Consider the following 26,918-nt stretch of genomic DNA (forward strand, 5'->3'; position numbering starts at 1 on the left):
CAGTCTGAGGATGTGAAAGTCCTTTCAGAATTTCTTGTATTTGAGGATACGTCCGAATTCCACACTGAGACGACCATGAAGGACAAATCCACCAACACCTCACCTGTGAAAGATCCAGACAGTGATATCAAGAGGTTGCAGGAAATTATCAGGAGCCAAGAGAGGACACTCCGGAATAACACGTCAGTAATTCTCAATTTACAGAAGCTGCTGCAGCAGAGGATGGCTGATGACAGGAGTACTCATTCAGTACACCGTGGTCCTGGAGAAGGAGAGAGGCCAAAATTAACATCAAGAAGGAAGTCACCACCTCCTCCTGCTGTTAAATCTATTGTATTTAAACCAAACCGCCGGCGACCCAGACCTAGGAGGCCTCGCCTCTGTATGATTTGTTTCAACCTGACAGCAAGAAATACAGGATATATTAATATTAGAATCATATTTAGGTAAATTATATTTAGGCAGACCAGTAAGTATATAGACTAGTATAATATCTATTATTAAAAATTAAGGCAATTGTAATTTGTTTCACTACCATACCGGTATGTACACATGTAGTTATAGCTAAATGAGATAAAAACTTTTCTTATAAGTTCACCAGAATTGATGTACATTCATGTTATGTTTTAGTCATATCATCAATTTGTACATTGAAATGAAATATATCTACTAATAATAAATTGGTAATAGTATACACCTAGATTTAAACATGAATAATAGAATAGACCTACCTTATAGTCTGAGCATTATGTTGATGTTACAGAAGTGTGAGATGTTAATAGACTCCTCTTCTTGAGATACATTATTGTTGAAGCTTTAGCCCGTTATTGTATTTGTTAGTTTGTTTTATGAAGTTACATTGAAACATTGTTATGTTCTTAAACTGATGCTGTAGGTTTAATATTTTAAAGTCACTGTTTGTATGTAAGGTCCAAAGGGACTTGGACCATTTTTTAAGGGGGCAAAATGTAAAATGCTATGGTGCGCTAGCTTTTATTTTTTTCAAGTGAGTTAACTGTATTTAGTGGAGAATGTTATTTGTCTTTTGACACTGTTCCCTAACGAGTTTCACTGTCGCGATTAGCTTGCCTAATGTACAGGACATATGGATATTACGATTGGAGCATCGACTGTTTGATATTTGTGAACATGATTTTAGCGTGTCATTACTTTTTATACCATAGTTAGTGGTATTTTGTTAAACTGAGCTTACCTCGTGTACCCGTGTTTTCTGTTTACATTGTGACAACCGTTTCCCATAATGCATTGCGCATATTGTGCACAAGTTATTATCATATAATTCATTTGCGTTAATTTCTCTAAAATAATACTGTGTTTAATTGTTTTATAGGCAACGATGTGTAATAACAGTGTTTGATTTTTTTTTATCTATTCATTTTATAGTGTGGGAATATTTAGTGTGGGAAAGGGGGAGGTACAGACTGCTCGGTAGTTTTCTACGCGACACATTTGATTGGTCGCATTTCATGATGTCATGATATGCAACGTAAGTGCGAGTAGTTGCAGACTATACGCAGTTGATCATTTTACAGAGTGCCAAGAGGGTGTGTATTACTCTGTTTGCTTATTTCCTAAGTTTTAAGTAGGGAAAACTTAGTGGAAATTTATAAGCGATTGCTTATTAATTAACATTCATGAGAGTGATCGTGATTTGTTTATCATAAGCGTTATAGAGTTTTAGCGGCGAGTGCTGAGAATCTATGGTTTATATTACTGGTTGAGATTACCTGTAAATATAACCTCGGATTTTATTTCATTACTGGTTGAGATTACCAGTTAATTGTATTATTTTACTGGTTGAGATTACCAGTCAATTTTATTCTATTACTGGTTGAGATTACCAGTTCGATGCCACCTCGGGTTTTTATATTACTGGTTAAATAGAAGTCTTTTTAATCTAATTAGTCTTCCGAACTCATTACTGGTTAATCTACCAGTCACTTGAATTACTGGTATATATTACCAGTCGATATATGTAACACAAGGCTGTAAGTTCATAAAATTCTCATTTATTTAAATTGCTATAAATCTCAGTAAATATGTATTCAGAATAAACTTGTTATTTATTTAAATTACAAGACTTGATTTTTCTTTCTTTTATAATTTTCTATTTATTATTTCAAAGAGTGATAATCCAGTGCGTTAATAGTCCGACAAGCAAGGGGTACTGAGGACCTATTCTAACCCGGATCCCCACGGGACAACGGTTAGAGAAGATATGATTTTGATTAGATTGCAATGTCACGCTAACACAGCCACGCGCATAATAATTGTTGATCATTTCCGATGAAGTCGCATAATTCTGGAATATGAACGGAATCATTCGAATGTAATGGGTTCAATAAAAAACTTGCATTCGTTTTAACTTCATACAGTTCAAATTTAAATATACAGAAAATATTGCTGACTCATAGGCATACATGTAGCTAGAGGAAACATCAGGGGCTATTGTGCCACACATATATGGAAAAAAGAAGCTAATTGTATGCCCCACTAATAAAGTGTTCCATCTTTTTATTTTTAAAATATAAAGATACCAGACTATCTAACTCTGTAAATTGGTATTTTTCTAAGAATTAAGTGTAATGACTTAAAAATAGTATAACTGAACAATAATAGTTTAGTTACTGGTTACATTTACTAGTACATGTATATGTCTCTTGTGTGTTTTTTTCTCGCAAGCAGTGTATGGTAATGATGTAAAAAAGTATGTAAATATTAACTAGTCCTCTATTTCTTTAGATCAGAATCGGGATGTCTTTAGTATATCAGCAATTCTTCATTATTAATTTTTATCAATGTTTTCGACCACCAAAACACATGCAATAAGATATGCTTATTTTAAAGACACATGTGCAACCAACGCATACATGTACATTATTCAATTTATCATTTCACATTGAACAAAACTGCTTGTTGCTAGATGTACACTAGGTGGCAATAAACAGAACGTGGATTTTTTTTTTAAAATTTACTTGCCAAGAATTGTAGGGCAACATTATGAAGTCAACTTTTTTTTAAACGATGCAACGTGCGCGTGATTCAATCTTTTGAAAGTTAAATTTTGTGTAAATCATTCAACTTACAACTTATTGTGAAAATAAGGAATATTGCGTGAACTTCTTCTCCTGTTGTTCATCATCCTTAACATTATAGACAGAATCATTCATGAAGTCGTCAGATTAGCACTTTTCAGTACTTTCAGTACTTTGATTAAAATACCGGAGTAATCGGGAAGCGTTCCGGTGTCTGTTCGAAATAGCACGATCTTGAATGTATATAATTGATAGATAATCTATTTAGAAATCTACAATTATAGCAAAAAGTCTAGAAATAAACAAAAAATTCTACCCCTTTCTAAACTCCGGATTTCTTTAATACAACCGTGGTCATTTTGAAGTTTATGTTAATGTAACGATTTTCCGGTCATAAACAATCGTTTTAAAGGGAAAAATGCAAGGTGCTAATGAGGTAACAATCAGACCAAATATAGCAAATCTTGAAAATGACAAAGCCAGATACGAATGTCCACTATCTTCATGTACTGCCGTATTGAAAGGAATCGGGTTTTTCCCCTCACATTTGAGAAAAATACACAACGTCATGGTAAACGAGGTAAGATCAGCCTTAGCTGTAATCATAGTTACCAACCTCCAACATGTAAAAAGAGGGTCATGACCCTCTTTGGAAAGCAAAAAATCTGGTCATAATGCGAAATGGCATTTACGACATATTTACTAGGATTATATGTGTTATAAGTATTTATCAGCTATTTATATTTCAAGAATATTTACAACAGAAATGTGTGCATTGTCTATATTATTGAAGGGAAGTATTGTAACTGACAGTGGCACATTTTGAATTTTTGAGACTGATGGAGATGAGCAATATTCAAAGCAGGACAAAGATTGATTAAATTTACATGGCAAGAGGACATTTAATTAAGGTTTCATTGTTTAGTTCAGATCTGAATTCAATGTGTATTTTCTTTACAATATAAATACCCGAAGATGATGGCAAAAATGACGACAGCGATTAGATCATATGACTTTTGTGCTAAAGTATGTTTTACATGATTTTGTGTTTTAGTATGTGTTGTCCGATCATTTTTAGCTCCAGACCCAATAATGCGAGTTACACAACAGACAATAAGCTCCATGCTGTCCTCATAAGCTCCATGCTGTCCTCATAAGCTCCATGCTGTCCTCAATGCCTTTTTTTAATTCATGAAAAGTCGTTTTCCAAAATTTATTGGTAGATACATAAGTATCATTTCCTTTTGTTGGCATGTCTGCTGGCCCTGATAATGATCTCTTCTTGGTGGAAGCCATTTTACATAATGACTTCAATACCCAATTTGTTAAAACAACTCTCAGATAATTGTTAACACCTGCTTTGATAACTTCTCTGTAATGTACATGACCATCCACATTGTTTACATAGATCCAAGCTTGTTTAGCAAACTGGAAATTACCTGCACAATCTAATTTACAAAACCAAATCGGGAAATTGGGTGAAAGGTATGACCCACCAGGTCATAAAAAATAATCAGGTTATGGATCGAAAAATTTCAATTGGGTGTAACCCAACAAAATTGCGTGAGTTGGCAACTATTGCTGTAATCTTGATTAACAAGTAAAGACACACATAACAAATCCAGTACATTTAGCTGATCAAACACAATGTAATCTTGCTATAGTGTGAATAATCATTGGAACTCTCTACTATACTCTGAATTCATGTAAAACACTGTCAAACATTTGGTCTGACATAGTTAAAAGTTCTGTCAGACGAGTCAAAGTTTTGTCAGACCAGATAGCTGTACTTTTTAGTGAGCATAGCAAGCCAGCGCAAAGCACTGGCTCATACTGTGAGCTCAAATGAAAAAGTGTTGGAAGTGCACATTTGTTTAGAAATTTTTTTGTCACCATTCCCAGAAGTCCATCATCAAAAATGGCAGAGATCTCACAAAGTCACACCTTGATCTAAAGTTGTGAACTTATGTAGCTTATCATCATAGTCTTGTGGTCCCCTAACTCAATTTAGAAGTGAGAATCACTGGTCTTTGGATCTGACCTTAAAAATAGAGCTCTTGTGTCTCCACTGGCCTTGGCATATTAAAGAACCCTCATTATTATGACTCAAAGCGCTAAGCAAAGGTATACATTAGTGTTACTTCACCTACAGCTGGTGACGTCTCATTATGAGTGAAAAATTCTTGACGGGACGTAAAAAAAAACCCACCCGACCAAACAACCCTGTAAGGAAAGAAAAATAGCTGAACCTGGACACTTAAAAATTAACAAAGGCACCCGCTCCGAGATGATTAGTATCTTCAGGTAGTTAAAATTCAAGTTTGTTCAATTCAGGGGCTTGGCATTTAGCAGTGTTAGGTATGATCATAAAAACCGAGGTTCCATGTTGTGGCAAGCATTGGCACATTAAAGAAAAGAACCCTCACTGCTACGGCCCTGAGCACTAAGCATGGGTCTAAATTTGTGGTACTTCACCTACAGCTGGTTATATCTCAACATGAGTGAAAAATTCTTGAAGGGATGTAAAACAAAGAAATAAACCAAACCTTGTAATACCATGGTGACTTTAACCTACTTTAAAGAAATTTGAACCTATTCAATATCTCCTGAACTATTTAAGGTAGGTTTTTCATATTTTCCATACACATTTCTTTTGGCAAGACATAGCATTTCATACTGTAATCTGTGACCTTGGCCTCCAGAACAGCAAAGTCATGTTAGTCATATTGGTGTTGAGGCATCTACATGTTTTGGGAATTGAAGTTTGGTTATGTCATGACCCTTTGGGGCTAGGTTGGAGTCGCAATATGAAGTCAAAACTTTTTGTGGGAATAAAAACAAATCTTTCAAAAATCACATTAGTTACCCCATGGGCCTCTTGTTTGTTTATAGATTCCATATTTCCAGGAATTGCCCTTCAAGATAATTTAAATTTTTTTTTTTTACAACATTAAGCAACAAAATTCAGAACTATGAGACAAAATGAACATTTTTTTGTAGGGGTCCAAAAATGGAGGCAGTTTTACACTGCATTGTTTTTGTCCGATGTCTGCCTGTAAGTACAGTGGACAAGGAACAGGAGACAGACATTTCACGAGTCTGAAACTTCTCCGTCAGGTAACTGATAAATAATTGTATGTGTTACAACATTATGACAGACATTTCACGAGTCTGAAACTTCTCCGTCAGGTAACTGATAAATAATTGTATGTGTTACAACATTATGACAGACATTTCACGAGCCTGAAACTTCTCCGTCAGGTAACTGATAAATAATTGTATGTGTTACAACATTATGACAGACATTTGACGAGCCTGAAACTTCTCCGTCAGGTAACTGATAAATAATTGTATGTGTTACAACATTATGACAGACATTTCACGAGTCTGAAACTTCTCCGTCAGGTAACTGATAAATAATTGTATGTGTTACAACATTATGACAGACATTACACGAACCTGAAACTTCTCCATCAGGTAAGTAATAAACAGTTGTATGTGATACATTATGAAGAGTATTCCAGGGACTCATTAATGATACAAATGATCCATGAACATGATGAAGACTTTTCACAATTACATGTATTTTAAACTGCATATTTTTCAAGTGCAAATTTATGGCAAACTAAAAAAATGAAAGAAATAAATGAATACAATCATATTTTCACAAATTTTACATATATATGTAAATGGAAACATTTTTTTTACAAATCAAAATATTGGTATCATTCATAAAATCTTTTATAATTCACAAGCATTAAAAACGTCTCTATGCCTTTTGTATCACAATTTTTTTTAGCATTTTATGAAAGTTCATGCAGAAAAGAAATTCAAGTGTGAGAAGTGTGGCCTGAGTTTTGGTCTGGATCGTGACAGACGGCTTCACCAGGGGAGATGTGGACAGATATACAGGTGTACAGACTGCGAGGTGGAATACTCTACCATTGAAGCTCTGCAGACACACTGCTTACGGAATGGTCACAGGCCACCTGGAAAACCTCCAAAGATGTATGTATTTTGTGGAAATTAGTCTAAAATATTTTAATCTTACAGATCATGTGTGACAGGAGTGATGTGCTTATTATCTATAGTATTTATATGCCCATAAAAAAAAAGAATTCATTGAATGTTATATTATCTATTTAATAAAGAATATGCTCAATTTAAGATGACTTAATCCAGGACACATTAAATATGGTCAAGTTTAATGTAGAAATAGACACGTTCACAGTTTGAATTGAGTTACTTCCCTTCCTTGTATCATCAGAAGTCAAGTGCAGAAAAACCAAATTTTCCTTTCTTTACACTGCCAGTAAATTGAGTTTATAGCTACAATTTGCAAGGAAAAGTTTTCCCATTTCAGAAAATCATAACAATTGAAAGTAATTAATTCTAAACATTGAACTATATGCTATGGATACAGATCAAAACCTGACAAAGGCCAATATTATGAAAATTGGGTTTTCTCTGCAAGATGGTGGCAAGGGACTTTACATTGACATGTCTTTTAAAAAGTACCATGACACTCAAGTACTAGTACTTGTACAATGATTCCATTTCTTTTAAGGGATTAGATAAAAATATTGTAACAATTTCATAGTTTGAACTTCACCAGTCCTGACACTTAGGATGAAATATTGTGTTAAAATGTGACATAAGTAATACTAATAAGTTGACGTCTTACTTGTTTTGTATATGTACTTTAGAGTTGAGGAGAAGTTTGAAGGAATAAAGGACAAACAATTTCTGATGAATCATGGTAAAACAATCTCCACTCAGACCACAGGGAAAGGCATGGTGACGACACCAGTACCTGTAATTCTGGTTGACTTCACTACAAAAACTCCAATGGAGCGAGAGATTCTGACCAAGTCTTTGTACATGAAGCCAATTTTGCCCAAGCCATCTGTCAAACTTTTAGTTCCACAACAAATCCGTCCCACAACTAACGTGACTCCATGCCATGGTGCTAACACAGAAATCACAATTCCAGAGGAACTACAAAACATTTCACCAGAAACAACAGACTTGGATGATGTTTTAAGCAGATCTGTATCAGAAGGAATACAGGCCTCCATTGGAGACAAAAATTTAGACAAATTGAATGAAGAACAATCTTTGCTCGAAAAATCTTGGTCATCTACAGGAATTCAGACAGCAATAACCTTCAAACCTCAACGGAAAAAACAGCTGGGTACTGTTGCCCAGACCCAAACGACAGGAGACATGATTTTAAAGAAAGCTATGGCATCTGCTGACATTCCCATTCATATGGAATCGGTTGGCACCCAGATGACACCGCAGTTAAAAGGCCAGAGCTTCAAGAGAAGGACCTGCACAATAGAAACTCAAACACAGTATGAAGGCCCTTCCAAACACAAGAAGAGTAGAAAGTCTTTACTCAATGAATTAATGACAGATTCCGTGTCTCAAACATCAGGAACAAGTAATTCTAAATCAGATAGCATGTGTCAAGTGGACAATTTCAGACATTTTACACTTGTGGACATCAGCAAGAGCTCAACAACACAAGCAGCGCAAACTGACAAATTCATACGAATTGACACAATGTCACAGACAAAGGAACCAGTGTTGGGTGGGCCACAAAATTTAAAGAGAAGCCTTGTTCCTAAAGATAAGCCAATTCTACCTAGAAAGAATCCAAATTCATTTGTAGCGACATATGATAAATCAAACATAAGTCAACAAATCTCAAATGTAGCAGTTCAGTTCAAAACAAGAATCACAACACCCAGTGAGAGTCCATTTTCAGACACAGAGACTGGACCAATACTCAGTGTTACAGAAGAAAGGGATTCAAGTGAGGAGAGAGCACTACCAACACCAAACCCATCATCTAGGCCAAGTATGGAGTCAGCTTCTGTACAGGCTACTGATACAGATAATGAAGCAGATATTGCTGTTTCCAATGGGAATAAGGTTCATGATATGGGAATACAAACATTTGAAGCAGACTTTGAAAGGTTTCTTCTTTCTCAGTGTGAAAACATTGAGAATCCTCAACAGACGGAGTCTCAAGTTCAGACCCAGAACACAGCTTCAGACATGGATATTTTGTTGCAGATGTCAGAAAAAGACACCAGTCCGACTGAAATATCCATGGATACCCAGACACAGACAGTGGACATGGATACTATAGATAGATGGGTGAACAACATGGAGACACAGACATCAACATTCAACTCCTTCTCCTTCAACGACATTGAAACTCAAACTTTGCCTGATTTGTCTTTGATTTCAGAAGAATCGAGTTTCATGAATGACTTTTCTCTGACCAGCATTCAAACCCAAACAATGGAAGATGATCTATACCAAAGCCTTTCTACCCAGACCGATGGTTTCATGGATATGTTTGACTTCTCCCTAACTAGCATCCACACACAAACATCTGAACAAAGTGGTCACGCTTCAACACAGACTACTAGTCAGACAACCTGTGAGTTAAATGAGATAGGAATTGGCTGTGATTTAACAGATGTCATATATTCCTCCAATACAGAGACACAGACGGCAGATCTCAGTCTCTCCGATACTCACACACAGACAGCATGGGATGACCTGAGTAATCTGCTGAAGGAATTTCAAAAGTGAACCATATACAGCAAACAGATCACAATCATTACGGGTATTAAACATGTTTAAAGCTGTGCTGCACATTTAGATTATATTCCTCATTCATGAACCCTCCATACACGAACTAGAAATAATATCGTATATCAGGTTTTTTCTGCGTCATGTTTTTTCCGCAAATCAGAACCTAAAACAGTATATCAAATTTACATGAATCAAATTTTCACTATTTCAAAGTAATACAAAAATATAATTTATGATTATTTAAACTTATGAAGAAATTGGGGCAAAAAGCCAGCATTTGTATGTATTACTGTTAATGCAAAAATTCAGTCAGTGAAACGATTTACGGGATTTCTGAGTTACTGTCGCGATTATAATCAAATCTCAATATGGATGATATTCCTGCTTCTCTGAATCCATCTCTGATGATTTCGGGTTTTGTTCGCTGGTAATCATAGAGCTTTTGTCAGCCATTTTGGTCCAAGTGGCTTCATCCAGGTGAGAAATAAATCGAACTTCACCTCGTCAATTTCGGAAGATGCGCTCAACTGATCACACACATGTGCTGCGAACCAGTTTTCCAAAACAATTTTGCACTTTTGTTTACAATCAATTGTATTGTAGATTTGTACAATTTTGCGGTATAGTAACGTAAATCACTGTTCATTAGCTATAATGGTACTAATAAATTTTTTTTATTGATTATCATTTTCAGTTTAAAATGGTCATAAACCATGTACTGTTCCATGTATGAGTAGTTCAGGTATAATTATATATTAATTGAAGCAAAGAACGTGACCCATTTAATTAGCATGTCCTTTATTAGATAAACACCGAGGCTTACAAACCTGTTACCTAGTGCTTGTCGGGTATATGGGGGAGACAAAACACACTGAACACAGAACTTTCACCGTACTATTACCTGTATGCTATATAACTCTATTACAAAAACAAAACTTTGAATCAAATTTCTTCCGCGATTCAGAAATCGTTGTGAACAAAGCAGAAATTAGATATACGTGGAAAAAAAAACTGATGTACTGTAATCATGTCTCACGCAACAAGTTGCAGAGGATATAATGTTTTTGACCTGTCTGTCAGTCCTGTTATCTGTGTAACTCCTCTGAAACTGCTAAACAGAATTTCATGAAACTTTGTAGTTAATAAAGACTTGCTGTGTAGATGTGCATATTCACAGGAAATTTTTACTTGGAGTTATGCCCCTTTTGAATTTAGTTTGGCTTCTGTCCTGTTTTTGTCATTGTTTATATCGTGTATTAATTTTGGTGCATCAGAAATACGGGGTTTTGAGGGAGGAGTGGGTGACAAAAATTTGTCAATATTGAAAATGCCAAAATTTCCATTTATATAAACCCACGCCTGCTTATCTAAAAAATAATCTGTAAAATATTAAAGATGCCAAGTTATATAATATCTGGTACATGTATTGCCTGCATAGCATTTTGATTTTGAAAGGACACCAAATATTGTTATATATACATGTATTAGAATTGTGGTTCATTGATTATCGTCACTTTTAATGTTATTGTTTTTGCTGTTGTAAACAAAAACATGATTGTAGTTTGAGTTGCAGGAGTCAAAGCATCAACTGAATGTTAATCAATTATTATAAAGTTCCTCAGAATAGATTCATGTCAAATTACCAACACAACAGCTCAGTTCATAAAGAGGACTTGTTGCTGTTAAGTATAAAGGAATTTCAATTCAATGCACTGCTATGATTTCTGATTGACTGTAGCACCAGAATGTTTGGATTTGAACATGTAAAGTGACCTTTGTGAATACAATTAATTAGTTTTGTTACAGTTGAACACTTTTTACCATAGTTTTTAGCTCACTTGAGCCTTCAGCTTTTTTTATCAAAATTTGTCGTCGGCATAAACTTTTCACATTTGTATCTTCTTCTCCAGAACCACTGGTTCAATTTCAACCAAACTTGGCACATAGCATCCTTGGATGAAGGCTTTCAAGTTTGTACAAATGAAGGTCCATGCCCCCTTCAAAGGGACGATAATCACAAAACTGCAAAAATAGAGTGGGGTCATTTAGAAATCTTCTCAAGAACCACTGGTCCAGAGGAGCTGAAATTTACATGAAAACTTCCTGACATAGTGCACATTCAAGTTTATAAAGATTATGGTCCCCAGGGGTAGGTTGCTGCCACAATAGGGACAAAGTTTTACATGCAAATATATATGGGAAATCATTAGATATGGGCTAAGGTGACTCAGGTGAACGATATGGCCCATGAGTCTCTCATTAAATTTTTAAGATTTGTTGGACTTTGTGCCAAAAATAGTTTTCCAGACTTTTTTCTACCATTCTTTAAGTTAGGAATCTGAAATTTGTTACGTGCTTTCTTGATAGGTGGATACAGAGTTTCACTTTTATTACAATTTACTTTTCTAACAAATATTGTAAGACTTGGTTTGATGGTTGAATGAACTTTTTATTTTTTGTTTTCTTGACATTTTTTCACCATGGTTTGATTCAGGTAGCTGAGGTTTGGTATAGAATTTACTATGATATGTTTACAGATCACAATTAAGTTTCATCACAGTCACCAATTTTTATATGCCCGTCAAAGCAGGCAAAATGCAAAATAAACAGCAAGCTCCAGAATCTTAAAACTTGGTACATTTAATCACCATGATGAGAGGAAGATACCTATAGTTTTTCAAGGTCAGAGGTCAAGGTTGTAGTATCAGTTAATATGAAAATCTTGTAGACAAAATACAGACCAAACTATTAAGGAGAGAACCGTCAAACTTGGTACACATATTCCTCATGCCAAGTGGAGGACGCCTTTTGTTCTTAAAGATCAAGGTCATAGTATTACTTAGTAGGAAAACCTTGTAGGCAGGATACAGACCAAACCGTTGGGGCTAGGACCATCAAACTTGGTACACATACACCTTATGCCAAGCTGCCTATTGTTTCTCAAGGTCAAAGGTCATTGTCGTAGTATCAGTTAGAAGAAAAACCTTGTTTTTGTTTTCCATAGTTTTTTCTGGTATGAATACAGGTATTGCCCTGAAATTTTGTCACCTCTCAGAAAAATACATAATCAGTTTACATTTCAACTTGATTGGTACACCATGACCTTCTTTAAGGCTAAAAGTAGGTCAAATAGTTTTCTGGACCTTTCTCATCATGGATACAGATATTGCACTGAAGATCTACACAAAGCGTATGTCGTACTGTTTGTGATACTCTTGTTGGGTTTTTGTTCTAAATGTAGTTTTCCAAACTTTTTTCTACATATGTAATACTGACTTCAGACAAAATTTAACTTTTAAATTAAAACAATTATAGCTCACCTGAGCTGAAAGCTCAAGTAAGCTTTTCTGATCGCCTGTTGTCTGTCCATCTTTTTACTTTTTACATTTTTGACTTCTTCGACGAAACCACTGGGCCAATTTCAACCACACTTGGCAAGAAACTTCCTTGGGTGAGGGACTTATAAGTTTCTTCAAATTAAGGGCCATGCCCCCTTTGAAAGTGAGATAACCACAAAAATAGGATGGAGTCATTTAAAAATGTTCTTCTCAAGAACCACTGGGCCAGAAGAGCTGAAATTTACATGATAGCTTCCTGACATAGTGCAGATTCAATTTTGTTAGAATCATGGCCCCAGGGGATAGGATGGGGCCACAATAGGGGATCAAAGTTTTACATACAAATATATAAGGAAAATCTGGGCCAGAAAAATTTACATTTAAGGAATTAATTTTTTACTTTTTCGTTGGATGGAGGTATACCACGAAAAAAAGACGGAAAACTGCATCATTGCGCGTAACGCATGGTGCAAAAGTTTTCCGTCTTATTTTTTTTTTTGGTATACCTCCATCCAACGAAAAAATAATGAATTTATTCAATATCATTTAACATTTTAAAACATTGAGTTTATATGATCAAACATTATACGATTGAGTTGAATTAACGAGTTATTCTTGGACTACATTCTATGTCATTTCGAGATGGGCGTAGTAATTTGTGAATACACAACTTTAAAAAAAAACCTAAATCCGTTAGGCCTAATGGCGACTTCCACGAACTGTTGAGCAAACGGTTTTCTTGTGGACTGAAGAATGCAGTTTTAAAAGGATGGGTTAAGAGATAACTCCTGTTGAGGGAAAATTTGCTGGAATTTTGTTGAGTGGAACTGGAATTAAGTGCAAAGTTCGATGTCGGTACTAATGGAAAGCGTGGGACACGTGCATAATCATGATGTGGGAGTTTTCCCTGAGGGTTGTCACGGCTTCCAAGTGGACAAGTGAGTGATACAGCGGGCTTTTTGAGTTTTATCAGTGAATTTCTAAGCTGTTGTAACGTCATACGGAAGCCTCATTTCGGTGCCCACTCATAAACGTATTATGCCGGAGTTCGAAACCATAGTCGTTAAGGACTACGGTATTGCAGTATCTCTGGGCCGGTTTGTGACATGAAGGAAGTTGTCGCAAGGTGCAAACTGGACTATTATCATCCCCGGTTGAATATATTTAACTCTAAGCCCGGAATTGCAGAAGCAGACGTGTGTTGTTATATTTGGGAGGGGGGAGGGGTTGTCCTCAAATAACCATGTTTATTTCATTTTGCATAATTAATTTTTATTTATATTTGTTTGTTTTTGTTTAATAAATTTATAGAGATCGATAGAATTGTTAAGTTTTTCAGGATTCCCTAATCTATATATACATGTAAATACGAAGCATCCAGAGGAATCTCCAACATTCCAAAAGAAAGTAGTTACGGTGATTTTTTTTTTTTCGTTGGACACGATATTCCAATAATTTTTCAATCAATGAAAAAGAGTGTAACGTGTAAAATTAAATGATTAAAGCTTCCTGACATTATAGATTCAAATTTGTTAAAGTCATGCCACTTTCTGACACAGTGCAGATTCAAGTTTGTTAAAATTATGCCCCCCCCCCCTTTCCGGGTAGGATGGGGGCCACATTAGGGAATCAAAGTTTTACTTACAAATAATTTGGGAAAATCATTAAAAATCTTCTGAAGAATCACTGGGCCAAAAAAAGTTTACATTTATGTGAAAGCTTCCTGACAATGGAGAATCAAGTTTGTTAAAATTATGCCCTCCCCCCCCCCCCCCCCCCCCCCCCCCCCCCCCGGAGGTGTGGGGCCACAATAGGGGATCAAAGTTTTACATACAAAAATGTAGAGAAAATCTTCTCGAGAACCATTGGACCAGAGAAGTTTACATATACATGAAAGCTTTCTGATATAGTGCAGATTCAAGTGTTAACAATCACGGACCCCGGGGATAGGGTGGGGCCATAATAGGGGATCAAAGTTTTACATACAAATATATAGAGAAAATCTTCACAAAAAGCATTGGGCCAGTGAGGTTTACATTTACATGAAAGCTTCCAGACATTGTGCAGATTCAAGTTTGTTAAAAGTATGGCTCCCAGGGATAGGGTGGGGGCCACAATTGATGATCAAAGTTTCGCATACAAATAATTTGGAAAAATCATTAAAAATCTTCTGAAGAATCACTGGACCAGAAAAGTTTACATTTACATAAAAGCTATCTGTCAGAGTGCAAAAGCATGGCCCCAGGGGTAGAGTGGGGCCATAATAGGGGATGAAAGTTTCATACACAAATATATAGGGAAAATCTTTAAAAAATCTCTTCTCAAGAACCATTTGGGCACCTCTCTAGGTTTACTTATACATGAAAGCCTCCTGACATAGTGCAGATTCAAGTTTGTAAAAATCAGGGCCCCTGGGGGTAGTTTGGGGCTGCAATAGGGATCAAAGTTTTACAAGCAAATATGTAGGGAAAATCTTAAAATATGGGCCAAGGTGACATATTTAACTGATGTGGCCCATGGGTCTCTTGTTTACTATGCTTTTAATGTATCCTGAGCATATAAGATCATGACCTAAGTGTTTGTAAGACGTCAAGAATTCTAATGGGCAATGTTGAAGTTTGGGGAGAACATAGTTTTGTCTTAGTGTAAAAAAAAAATTAATGCTTTAGTTATAAAAGGGTTGAATTTGAGCAGCTATTTAGCCGACCATTTATCTGATATACTTCAATCGGGATTCAAAATACGTATTTTCAATATTTAAAATATTGTATGATGTACATTGTAATGAGTGTCTCGCAAATGATCTACATAATGATATAATATTTTCTGCTACGTCATAAAAAATAACAAAGGGCCAAGGGTTGACCCCTGTGGTAAACCAGCATTTACGATTCTACAAGATGAATGCATATCTTTATTCATAATTCTCTGTGTTCGATTACATAAAATAACTTTCAAACCAATCAAGTAAATCGCCACAGGTACCATTACATTTTTCGTTTAAAAGATTAAGACTTTATGTCAGACTTTGTCAAATGCTTTGGACAGATCACAAAAAAACCATGCAGCTAAATATTTCTTCGTCGATACTCTTTTGACAATGCTGTGATAAGTTTCGAGTAACTGGTAAACAGTAGAATGGCCTGGCAAAAATCCTGTTTGAAACATGTAAAATACTATCTTTCAAACAATAGCTTGACTGTTTGCTTCACTGAGCGTGTGAGATTTTCAAACATTGATTATCGTATCAGTCATCGATTGGCTGTTTGATTTCAATGAAATGAATACAATTTTGTATATTAAACAGTTCCCAAAATTACCACCGGTATCACTGATCACTCGAATGACTGTTTACGAGAATTTACTAAAGCATTTTGTCGTAAACAACAAAACGTGGTCCGTCAGTGACTAAAGTATAGTCAACTCTTGAGTATACAAGAAGGAATGATTTTAAATTCATTACAATAATTTGATTTACACACGGCCATCGCTTTTGAACGGGGGGGGGGGGGGGGGGGGGGGAACATCAACCGAAAATGTGTAAAATAATGCATCAATAAATCTTATTTTTGATGTCAAAAATTCTGCACAGTTACATAACGCAGTGTTGGTGGCGCAATACTCCGCGGTCACCGGAACTCGACCACTCGGAAACCCAAAGATTTTGAAATGAGTTGTTGGTGCTGTAGTTGTTGTTGATGGTGTTGTTTGTTGGTGGTGGCTGCACTACCACCATATTATGTTTTTGTAGCTATGCAGAATTTTAGGTAGTATGGTAGTAACCGTATAATTTTTGACGGTTTGCAAGATATACACCATGCCTCATTTGGAAAATTACGAAGGCGAATCCCGTCCGAGTCATTTTCCAGTTTTAGATTTCAAATTCTAAAGGGATAGAAAAGTTTTTTTTTTTATTTAATAAAATTTCATAAAGATGTCTTATTCTTTCAACGGAACTGTGATGTATATGTATGCTAATTGTTATTCAACAGGGGGCGGGAACAAAAAAGTAATTGTAACAAATCGGATGAAATATCACAGGAGTCGGCAATTTTATCAATAAAGTAGGAATATATGAGAAATGGGTATAAATACTACCACTGAGCTTCGCGAGCGTAGCGACCCAGTGATTTCTGGATGGAAGTAAACGGAATAAAGTTGTCTGTTGGGTTCCCAGTTCAAATTACGGATTCTAATATTGCAGCCATAATTCATTTAATATCATCTATGAAGCTTTGCACTGGGGCCATTAAAGACGAGGAATATGTACCAAAGACATTTAAGGAAGAAAGAATATCCACAACTTTCGAAACCACTGAAAGGCTTGTTATGAGGTCCAATCACCGCCATTTTATTTTGGAATGGTTAGCAACTCAAGATACTTGTTTTTCATGCAACCTTTCAAGAATTCGTAAACAGGAAAGGAAGAGGAAGCATTTGCAGGAAATTGACAATAATACTTGCCTTCACAAAGACATGGAAGAGTCTAACGAACAATGCAAACAGATAAAAGTTGCAAGTGCCGCTCAGGAAAACAAGGAGAATAACAATCCCTCTTGTTCTTCTTTAGAGCCAGCAGACTTGGGCGAAGCCACTAATTAGATCCCATCAGAAACAGACAACATGTCTACAGAGTCCAACAATATTGTCCTGAATGAAAGCGACCACAAAGATATGGAAGATGTCATCCAGTATGTCCTCAAGAGTGATATACCCGATGAATTCGTGATTCTACTCAAATCACAGTTAAAGAACTGCAGCAAGTCCTTGGATATCCACCAACGTAGATGGGACCCTAAATTGATAAGCCTCTGTCTTACATTATACATTAGGTCTCCTCAAGCCTATGAGGATTTGAAGAAGTCTAACTTCTTACAGCTGCCATCTAAACGTCTTCTACAATATTACAAGAACTCTGTGAAACAAAAACCTGGATTCAACCAGGCAAATCTAACATGGATGGCTAAAGAAATGCAGAAACAAAATGTGTCAGAGTTTGGTAGACATGGAGGAATAGTAATAGACGAGATGACTATCCAGGATGATTTAATCATCACCAAATCTGGAGATACCTGGAATTTAGTTGGATTTGTGGAAATACCCGAGACCAACGACAACATTGAGATCATCTGCAAAGGAAAGAAGAGAATAAACCTGGCCACCCATGTCTTGCAATTTGTATTCCATGGTCTAACTGGTTTCAGGTATGTGTAAAAGCCCTTAAAGGGTAATTTTGTTATTTAAATCTTTTTACAAAATGACAATGTACAGTACTACTTTTAAAAAAATAATATTTTCTCCAGGTTATTAATCACTTAAAAGAGTTATCAAATGTTTGGAAGTCCAACTTTTAACAAGAGGCCTATGGGCCACATTGCTCATCTAAGTCACCTTCACCATGTTGTTCAGCAGGTGTGATTTTTAGCAGATGTTTTTGAATCTTCATTTCCATAACAAATGTCCCAATATTACTGTTATCCCATCTCCCTATGGAAATGTGGGCGCAGGAATCCTGAAAATCTATAATGCATAACTTGACCTAAATATGTTTCATAGCAACTTTGAAAAGAATTGAATGGGTAGTTTTCAAGAAGAAATTAAAAATGTTCAGTTGTTAACTCACAACAGATGATGAAAGACCATAGTAATAGGTCACTTGAGTAACTTAGGTGATGTAACAAGTCTTTAAGAACATTACATGTACTACCAATCAATACCTAACATTAATTCTGAAAATAAACTTTTTCAAATGTAATGTTTATACTTGTAGATGGCCTGTGGTGTACTTTGGATCCAACCCTGCCACTGCACACCAGCTGTACAACACTTTCTGGAGTGTGTGGATTTATTAGGGAACATGGACATTCACTTGGATTACGTGAATTTGGATGGAGCATCTACCAATAGAAGTTTTGCTGAAATGCTATTCACAGGGCCTCCTTCCAGTTCTAACTACATGTTCCGTGATGTATTCTTCCCCCAACACAACATTTGTTACATACAAGACATCATGCACGTGTTTAAGAAAATTAGGAACAACGTAGAATCGAGCAAATTAGAGAACAGGACAGGAACAGGGCGGTATTTGGTTCTGGAGGACAGGTGCATAGTCTGGGATCACTGGGGGGAGTGTTTCAGGTTCAACTTCCAAAACGGATTTTCAGTACATCGAAAACTTACTGAAGAACACATAAATCTAACACCTGCATCCAAAATGAGGAATGAGCTGGCCATACAAGTTCTTAATAAAGACATGCTATACCTTATGAAACAATATCAGTTAACTCTACAAAACCCAGACAACATTAATGCAAGTATTCAACTTTTGGAACACACATCTAAAATCATCGACATATTCAGCAGCACAAGACAGCCCATATCATCCTTGGAAGATCAAAGGTTTGAAATCATCAAAACAGTTTCGACATTTTTCAGTGCATGGGAACAGTCAGTAGAAAAGTCTGTCATGCTAGTAAACTCGAAGAATTTGTTTACCAAGGAGACCCGAAGTGATATAAATTCCTCCCTAATGGGTGTTTTTTCACTTTGTACAAATCTGTTGAATGGGAAGAATAGCATCAACCCAGGATACATCAATTCCGATATTGTGAAAACCTCTTTGGACAGCAACGTGGTCTCCGGAATGGACTTTTAAAATACCAACCCAACACTGGCGCAGTATGGTCCATCTAATACTGCAATCATTCTTGGACAATGCACCGTCTCATACAAGTCGAACTCCAGCAACAAGGCATCAGTTTATTCGGCAACAACCCCCTGTGCCCTGAATACCACCAGGAATAAAGTAAACAAATTGAAGAGGAGGGGTATTCGTTTCTGAAGAAAATGTGTGGATTTTTTAAAAACAGAAATGTACTTGCAGTGTGACTAAACCAAGAATTGTTTTACTTACCATTCCTATTTACACTACAAACACTTAAAATTCCGTGTATTATCCAACAGTAACTTTGACTATCAACAGATGGACATGTAAACAAAAAGATTATAGTTTTGAAAATATTATAAAACCACCTAGAGCTACAAGTCGATGTACTTTTATGCAAATGCTTCAACTTCATGGGGGGAAAATCCACACCTTTTTCATGATGAACTTAACGATGTGAGAACCCATTTATGTAAGTCTATTTTTCATCAGTGTATGTCTTTTTAATAAGATATTTTGAATCTTATTCAATTTAGCTGCATACCCAATCCATTTCTACAATCTGTCACAATCACAGGGGCTAAGCCTGTTTTGGGCCCGAACTCTGTGATACCATAAATATAGAAAGGGGTCTAACTCTGGCACACATAAAAAACTAACCACTCGCTTCAAATGCCTAAAAAATCTTAAATTATGTAAGCTATGCGTAATTTGTCGTTTTCCTTGCATAGATTAATGTTTTAACTACTTACATGCCAAATTTCAAGTCACAGGTTCTTAAAATAACAAAGATATACGTCATCGTTCTCTCGATTTCTCTTGTTTATTTCTACTAGGACATTTACCGGTCCAGGTCACGGAGTCGTTTCTCGCCTATGACAGCAGCGAAATTCAGACTAGAATGGAAGATTTCGAATCTGTCAATTAAAATTTCACATCAATTATACGCTACTTACTTCCTCATATTTTAATAATGTTCTTCGTGTAGACGTTACACGACTTATTTTTCCTCAGCAGCATCAAGTTTGACAAGAGCTGCCGTTTTAATGAACGCACTAAATACCCGATAGACTTAAAATCTCAAATGCCTTAAAACTGATCAAAACATTATTCTTGTGATATTGCACTTAGAGAAGGAAATTGAACATTATTTTTTGGCTTTTTTAATTTTTAATTTTTGTTTATTCTATTTCATTTAGATTATTATTACCCATTTTCCCCTTCTTTAAAGTTTTAGACATTTCGGGTATTTAGTGTTTTCATTAAAATGGCAGCTCTTGTCAACAGTTGATGCTGCTGAGGAAAAATAAGTCGTGTAACGTCTACACGAAGAACATTATTAAAGTATGAGGAAGTAAGTAGCGTATAATTGATGTGAAATTTTAATTGACAGGTCCGAAATCTTCCACACTAGTCTGAATTTCGCTGCTGTCATAGGCGAGAAACGACTCTGTGACCTGGACCGGTAAATGTCCAAGTAAAAATAAACAAGTGAAATCGAGAGAACGATGACGTATATCTTTGTTATTTCAAGAACCTGTGACTTGAAATTTGGCATGTAAGTCGTTAAAACATTAATATATGCAAGGAAAACGTCAAATTACGCATAGCATACATAGTTTAAGATTTTTTAGGCATTTGAAGTGAGTGGTTAGTTTTTTATGTGTGCCAGAGTTAGACCCCTTTCTATATTTATGGTATCACAGAGTTCGGCCCCAAAACGGGCTTAGCCCCTATGGTCACAATCAATATCGAGCTGGCATTATGGCGGGAAATATTGAGACAGTTACAAAGTTCTATAAACATGATAAATATATATAAACATTCAGCCCTTATCCTGTTTAGTGCATATATTCCTTTTACCTCAAGAGATGAGTTATTCCTGTTCCACACTGCCCCGTGAGCAGCAAACTATGACCAGCTATTGCCTTCGCATATCCCTCATCCCGTAGTGCACAAGCCATGATTATCCGGAATTTGTCAGTTTCGGTTTCTATTTTACCGCGATAGTTCAGCAGCAAATGGCGTGACGTCACACGAAACTTATGGCGAGTGAATTTTTTCGAAAGTGTGTTTATGTTGGATTTTAGGGCCATTGACGGCAATTAAAAGGGTTATCGTTCTAGAAATCAGGTGGGGCACATCGACTGATGTTATTTATTCCGAGTACTGCTGTCTTTTTCACGCAACATAGCACCGGAGCAGATTTTGCCGAAATCGCGTTGCATTCCTGTCGCTACGCTCGTGAAGCTCAGTGGTAATATTCATGCCCATTTCTCATATATTTCTACTTTATTGATAAAATTGCCGACTCCTGTGAATATACACCATAGTCCGAAATATCTGACGTATTCCTGGCTTCTTCTTTTTATGAGTTTGATATTTACCGTGCCAGGAAAACGTCAGAACCGGCGCCAGTAACTAGAGAGAGTAACATCACCATTTTTTTCACAGTGGTGGGAGAGGACCACTAATACCCTAACACAAAAATTTCAGTCCCTGGGGTAGAGGTCTTCGATGATTCCGAACCCGATGTTTATTCACCAAGTGTAATGCGTTATGCATAAAACTTGGAGGGAAGGATCTCCGTAACTAAAGAGAGTAACATCACCATTTCTTCACAGTGGTGGGAGAGGACCACTAATACCCTACCACAAAAATTTCAGTTCCCGGAGTAGGGGTCTTCGATAATTCCGAACCCGATGTTTATTCACTAAGTGTAATGCGTTATGCATAAAACTTGGAGGGGCGGATCTCCATAACTAAAAAGAGTAACATCACCATTTCTTCACAGTGGTGGGAGAGGACCACTAACACCCTTCTCCCAAAATTGCAGTCCCCAGGGTAGGGGTCTTCGATGATTCCGAACCCGATGTTTATTCACCAAGTGTAATGCGTTATGCATAAAAATTGGAGGGGCGGATCTCCGTGACTGGAAAGAGTAACATCACCATTTCTTCACAGTGATGGGAGAGGACCACTATTACCCTACCACCAAAATTTCAGTCTCCGGGGTAGGAGTCTTCGATAATTCCGAACCCGATGTTTAATCACTAAGTGTAATGCGTTATTTAAAAATGTCGGAGGAGCGGATCTCCATAACTAAAGAGAGTAACATCACCATTTCTTCACAGTGGTGGGAGAGGACCACTAACACCCTACCATAAAAATTTCAGTTCCCTGGATAGGGTTCTTCGATGATTCCGAACCCGATGTTTTTTTCACTAAGTGTAATGCGTTATGCATAAAAATTGGAGGGGCGGATCTCCGTAACTAGAGAGAGTAACATCACCATTTCTTCACAGTGGTGGGAGATGACCACTAATACCCTACCACGAAAATTTCAGTCTCCGGGGTAGGGGTCTTCGATGATTCCGAACCCGATGTTTATTCACTAAGTGTAATACGTTATGCATAAAACTTGGAGGGGCGGATCTCCGTAACTAGAAAGAGTAACATCACCATTTTTTCACAGTGGTGGGAGAGGGCCACTAATACCCTACCACAGAAATTTCAGTACCCGGGGTCGGGGTCTTCGATGATTCCGAATCCGATGTTTATTCACTAAGTGTAATGCGTTATGAATAAAAATTTGAGGGGCGGATCTCCGTAACTAGAGAGAGTAACATCACCATTTCTTCACAGTGGTGGGAGAGGACCACTAACACCCTTCTTCCAAAATTTCAGTACCCAGGGTAGGGGTCTTCGATGATTCCTAACCCGATGTTTATTCACTAAGTGTAATGCGTTATTTAAAAATGTCGGAGGAGCGGATCTCCATAACTAAAGAGAGTAACATCACCATTTCTTCACAGTGGTGGAAGAGGACCACTAACACCCTACCATAAAAATTTCAGTCCCCTGGGTAGGGGTCTTCGATGATTCCGAACCCGATGTTTATTCACTAAGTGTAATGCGTTATGCATAAAAATTGGAGGGGAGGATCTCCGTAACTAGAGAGATTACCATCACCATTTCTTCACAGTGTTTGGGGTTGGTAACTGGCACCCCATCCTTATAATTCCAGTATGGTGTTGTTTTATGCATATAGAAAATTAAATTGCGAACTGCGTTCTGGAATGCAGTTCACTATTGAATTGCGAATAGTGAACTGCGAACTGCGTTCCAAAATCTGAAAGCCTGGACGTAAACTGGAAATTTCGCCGACACCAGCTGGAGGTGGCATGCTCGGGTCGATTTTGAATTCTTGCCAGTCGATTTCAATGTTAAACTCATAACTAATCAGTAAAACGATGCTTAATGTGCTTACTAATATCGATTTAAACAGAATAATATCACTCCAAAATTCGGTAATAGATGCACACAATTGTAGTCAACCGAATTTTCGCTGTCATTTGAGCGAACAAGTCACCTGACTCAAAACAAAGCTCGGCAGTTTGTTAGACTGGTTCTGTGATAAAAGAACCCATAAACTCGATTTGGAACAAACGTGAATTGTGAACAAATAAGGGAACCAAAATACCAATGTACCCAAGTCAGTAATTACATTCGAAACTGACAAAAATTTCAGTCCGAACTTTACCATTTTTCCCTTTTACAAATTCCTGAGAGATACTACGGAAACGGGGCGTGAAACTAAAGAAACGTTGTTTATTCGAGGATACAAACCTGCATTAAACGCTCCATAAAATGCAGAAGTTTATATAATTTAGAAACATTTTCACACATTATACAACTGTTTTATTTGATTGTTAACACATAGGTCAGAAGTAAAGTTGGCTACTAGTACCAGCTATTAGTAACTGGCTACTTAAAAAGAGAAAAAGTTGGCTACTAGTAGCCAGCTACTTGAACCAGGAAAAGTTAGCTACTAGTAGCCAGCTACTAAAAGTAAGAAAAGTTAGCTACTCGTATCCAGCTACTACAAAATATAAAAGTTATGATTACTAATAGCCAGCTACCAGATAAAGATTACTGAGTTTGAAAATTATTATCTATCAGGTTTATTTCAAAAGATAACGAGGGGTCATATGAAATTTCATGCTCAATTTTCCCCAATTACATAACTTTGCAATGCAAAATACGAATAAACTTTTCCAACTGAGTGTTTACTTTGAAAATGATACGAATTGAATTCAGACTTTCATTCATTTGATATACATGTACCATCCATTTTGAGATATCAACTACTTTTACAATTTCAATCAAATTCTGTTTGATTCGAGTTCCCCATAAATTTCAACATTTGTGTGAATACCGTAAGGAACTTTGTGTTTGTGGACGAAATACGATCCTATACATATAACATGTGATATAGGGTGTCTTGATACGCCACCAATTTTCAGATATCTCTGCATTTTGATTAGCGGTACAATGAAATTTCAAAATCTGTGTGAATACCACAAGGAACTCTGTGTTTATATTATACAAAGTATATTTAACTAACTTACAAAAATACGTATGGCGAGTAATGATATTGGGTATCTTGATATGTCATAAATTTTCAAATATCGCGCATAAGGAAGTTAGCTACTTATACCTTTTGATTGCATGTAACCTGAAATTTCGAAGTTTTTCGTAAATATCTGAAGGAACTCTGTTTGTATTAGCATATATATATATATTTGACTAATTTCCAACTATCCACGTAAAGAGGATTGATATCGGTAGTAAAGTAACCTGATATTTCAATATTTGCTTGAATACCTCCATGTATACGTGATTTTAAATAGGATTTCTTCAATGTTCCTTTGAAATGGACACATCGAAAAAGCATTTTTGGAAACTATGGAGTGATAGCTTTAACTAGAATGCAAATTTCTTTTTCTGGATAGTTTAAATTTTAACTTTGATATTTGTCCCTCTGAGGGTTTTCAGCTCGATAAAGTCACCCATCTTCTTTCTATAACTTGGTGTTTTATTTAACTTTAACGGTAACTACAATTTTACGCAAAAACAATTAGCCTGTCAAGATAGAAAAGCTATGTTCTCATTAAAATCAAAAGTTAAAATATGTGCCTTAACACAGAAACACTATTGACGCTTTTTGACACATGTATATAGCAAGTATCCTGCATTATGGTTGTGAAGTATGGGGTAACCATAGCCCCAGAGATGTAGAAAAGATACAGTTAGAGTTTATAAAATCTGTTTTAGGTGTGCAAAAAAACATAAATTCTGCCTCGGTGTATTTTGAAACTGGGAGGTTACCTATGAAAATCATTCGATTCTTCAGAATGTTCAGATTTTGCTTTAAAGTGTTGCGTAGTGAAAATTGTACAATTAGAAATTGTTACGATGAATTATATTACAACTGTGATAGAATGAAAAATTGGGCCTATTACACTAAACAAAAATTGTACGAGATGGGGTTATGATATACATGTATATGGTGTGATCAAGAGAATGCAACGTCTAATTTTTTCTCTCCTATTATAAAACAGAGGTTGTCCGATATGTTTGTTCAAAGTTTAGTTGAACAAATTAATTGTTCTTCAAAGTGTATTATTTACAAACATATTATTGATCACTTTTCGTTACAGTATTACCTTTGTAAACCTATACCTAATATGTATAAAAGGCACATTTGTCGAATCAGACCATTTCTCACAATCTTGAAATTGAAACAGGCCGCCATGATAATGTATTTAGAGAAAATAGAGTTTGTAAATTTTGTAAAAATGACATAGAGGACGAATACCGCTTTATATATTAATTTGTCCTCATTACGAGGAATTTCGTCATAAATATATCAAAAAGTATTATTGGCAAAAACCATCTGTTTCCAAATCTGTACAATTATTATTAAGTGTTCATAATGTACACGAACTTTGTAATTTTGGGAAATACATGTATATATGCGAGAAAATCCTTGTTTAAAAGTCATTCTCCGTTGCTTGCTTGAATTTGTACACCGCCATACAATGTCATTTTTATGTATTTATGAAACTGATCTGATAAGACAAATGTCTTAAGCAATAAAGAGAGTATTTAGGGTACGCACGCCACTTAACACGGTAAATAATTTATTTTTTGAATTTCAAAACCGTCTTTAAACGTATAATTATTCATATACATGTATGTCTACAATGTATTTAAATTTTTTAAATGCTCGAACTTCATTGATGATCTGACGCATTGATAAACGATATTGCTATCGATCTATTCACACATCGAAACTGGTACACAGAGTCGACAAACGTCTAATTGTGCAAGTTACAGATACCCTTGAACATTGTAAGTTTTTCATTCTTTCATACTATTAATGTGCATATCTAGCTTAGC

General features: G+C 36.1%; 2 protein-coding genes across 2 annotated transcripts in view; both read left to right on the forward strand.

Moving 5' to 3' along the window:
* Nucleotides 1-3,429: 3,429 nt before the first annotated feature.
* On the forward strand, nt 3,430-12,128 carry LOC125651154 (ATM interactor-like). Its single transcript, XM_056153307.1, has 4 exons — nt 3,430-3,636; nt 6,057-6,173; nt 6,856-7,064; nt 7,763-12,128. The coding sequence occupies exons 1-4, from the start codon at nt 3,475-3,477 to the stop codon at nt 9,666-9,668; spliced, it is 2,394 nt and encodes a 797-aa protein (XP_056009282.1). The 5' UTR covers nt 3,430-3,474; the 3' UTR covers nt 9,669-12,128.
* A 14,392-nt stretch (nt 12,129-26,520) lies between these two features.
* Nucleotides 26,521-26,918, forward strand: part of LOC125651191 (uncharacterized) — a 10,031-nt gene continuing 9,633 nt past the window's right edge. Inside the window, exon 1 of the mRNA XM_048879774.2 lies at nt 26,521-26,870. The gene's annotated coding sequence lies outside the window, so the exon portion shown is untranslated. The remainder of the gene's footprint in view (nt 26,871-26,918) is intronic.

Source organism: Ostrea edulis, chromosome 1 (assembly GCF_947568905.1).
Source record: "Ostrea edulis chromosome 1, xbOstEdul1.1, whole genome shotgun sequence".
Classification (NCBI taxonomy): domain Eukaryota; kingdom Metazoa; phylum Mollusca; class Bivalvia; order Ostreida; family Ostreidae; genus Ostrea; species Ostrea edulis.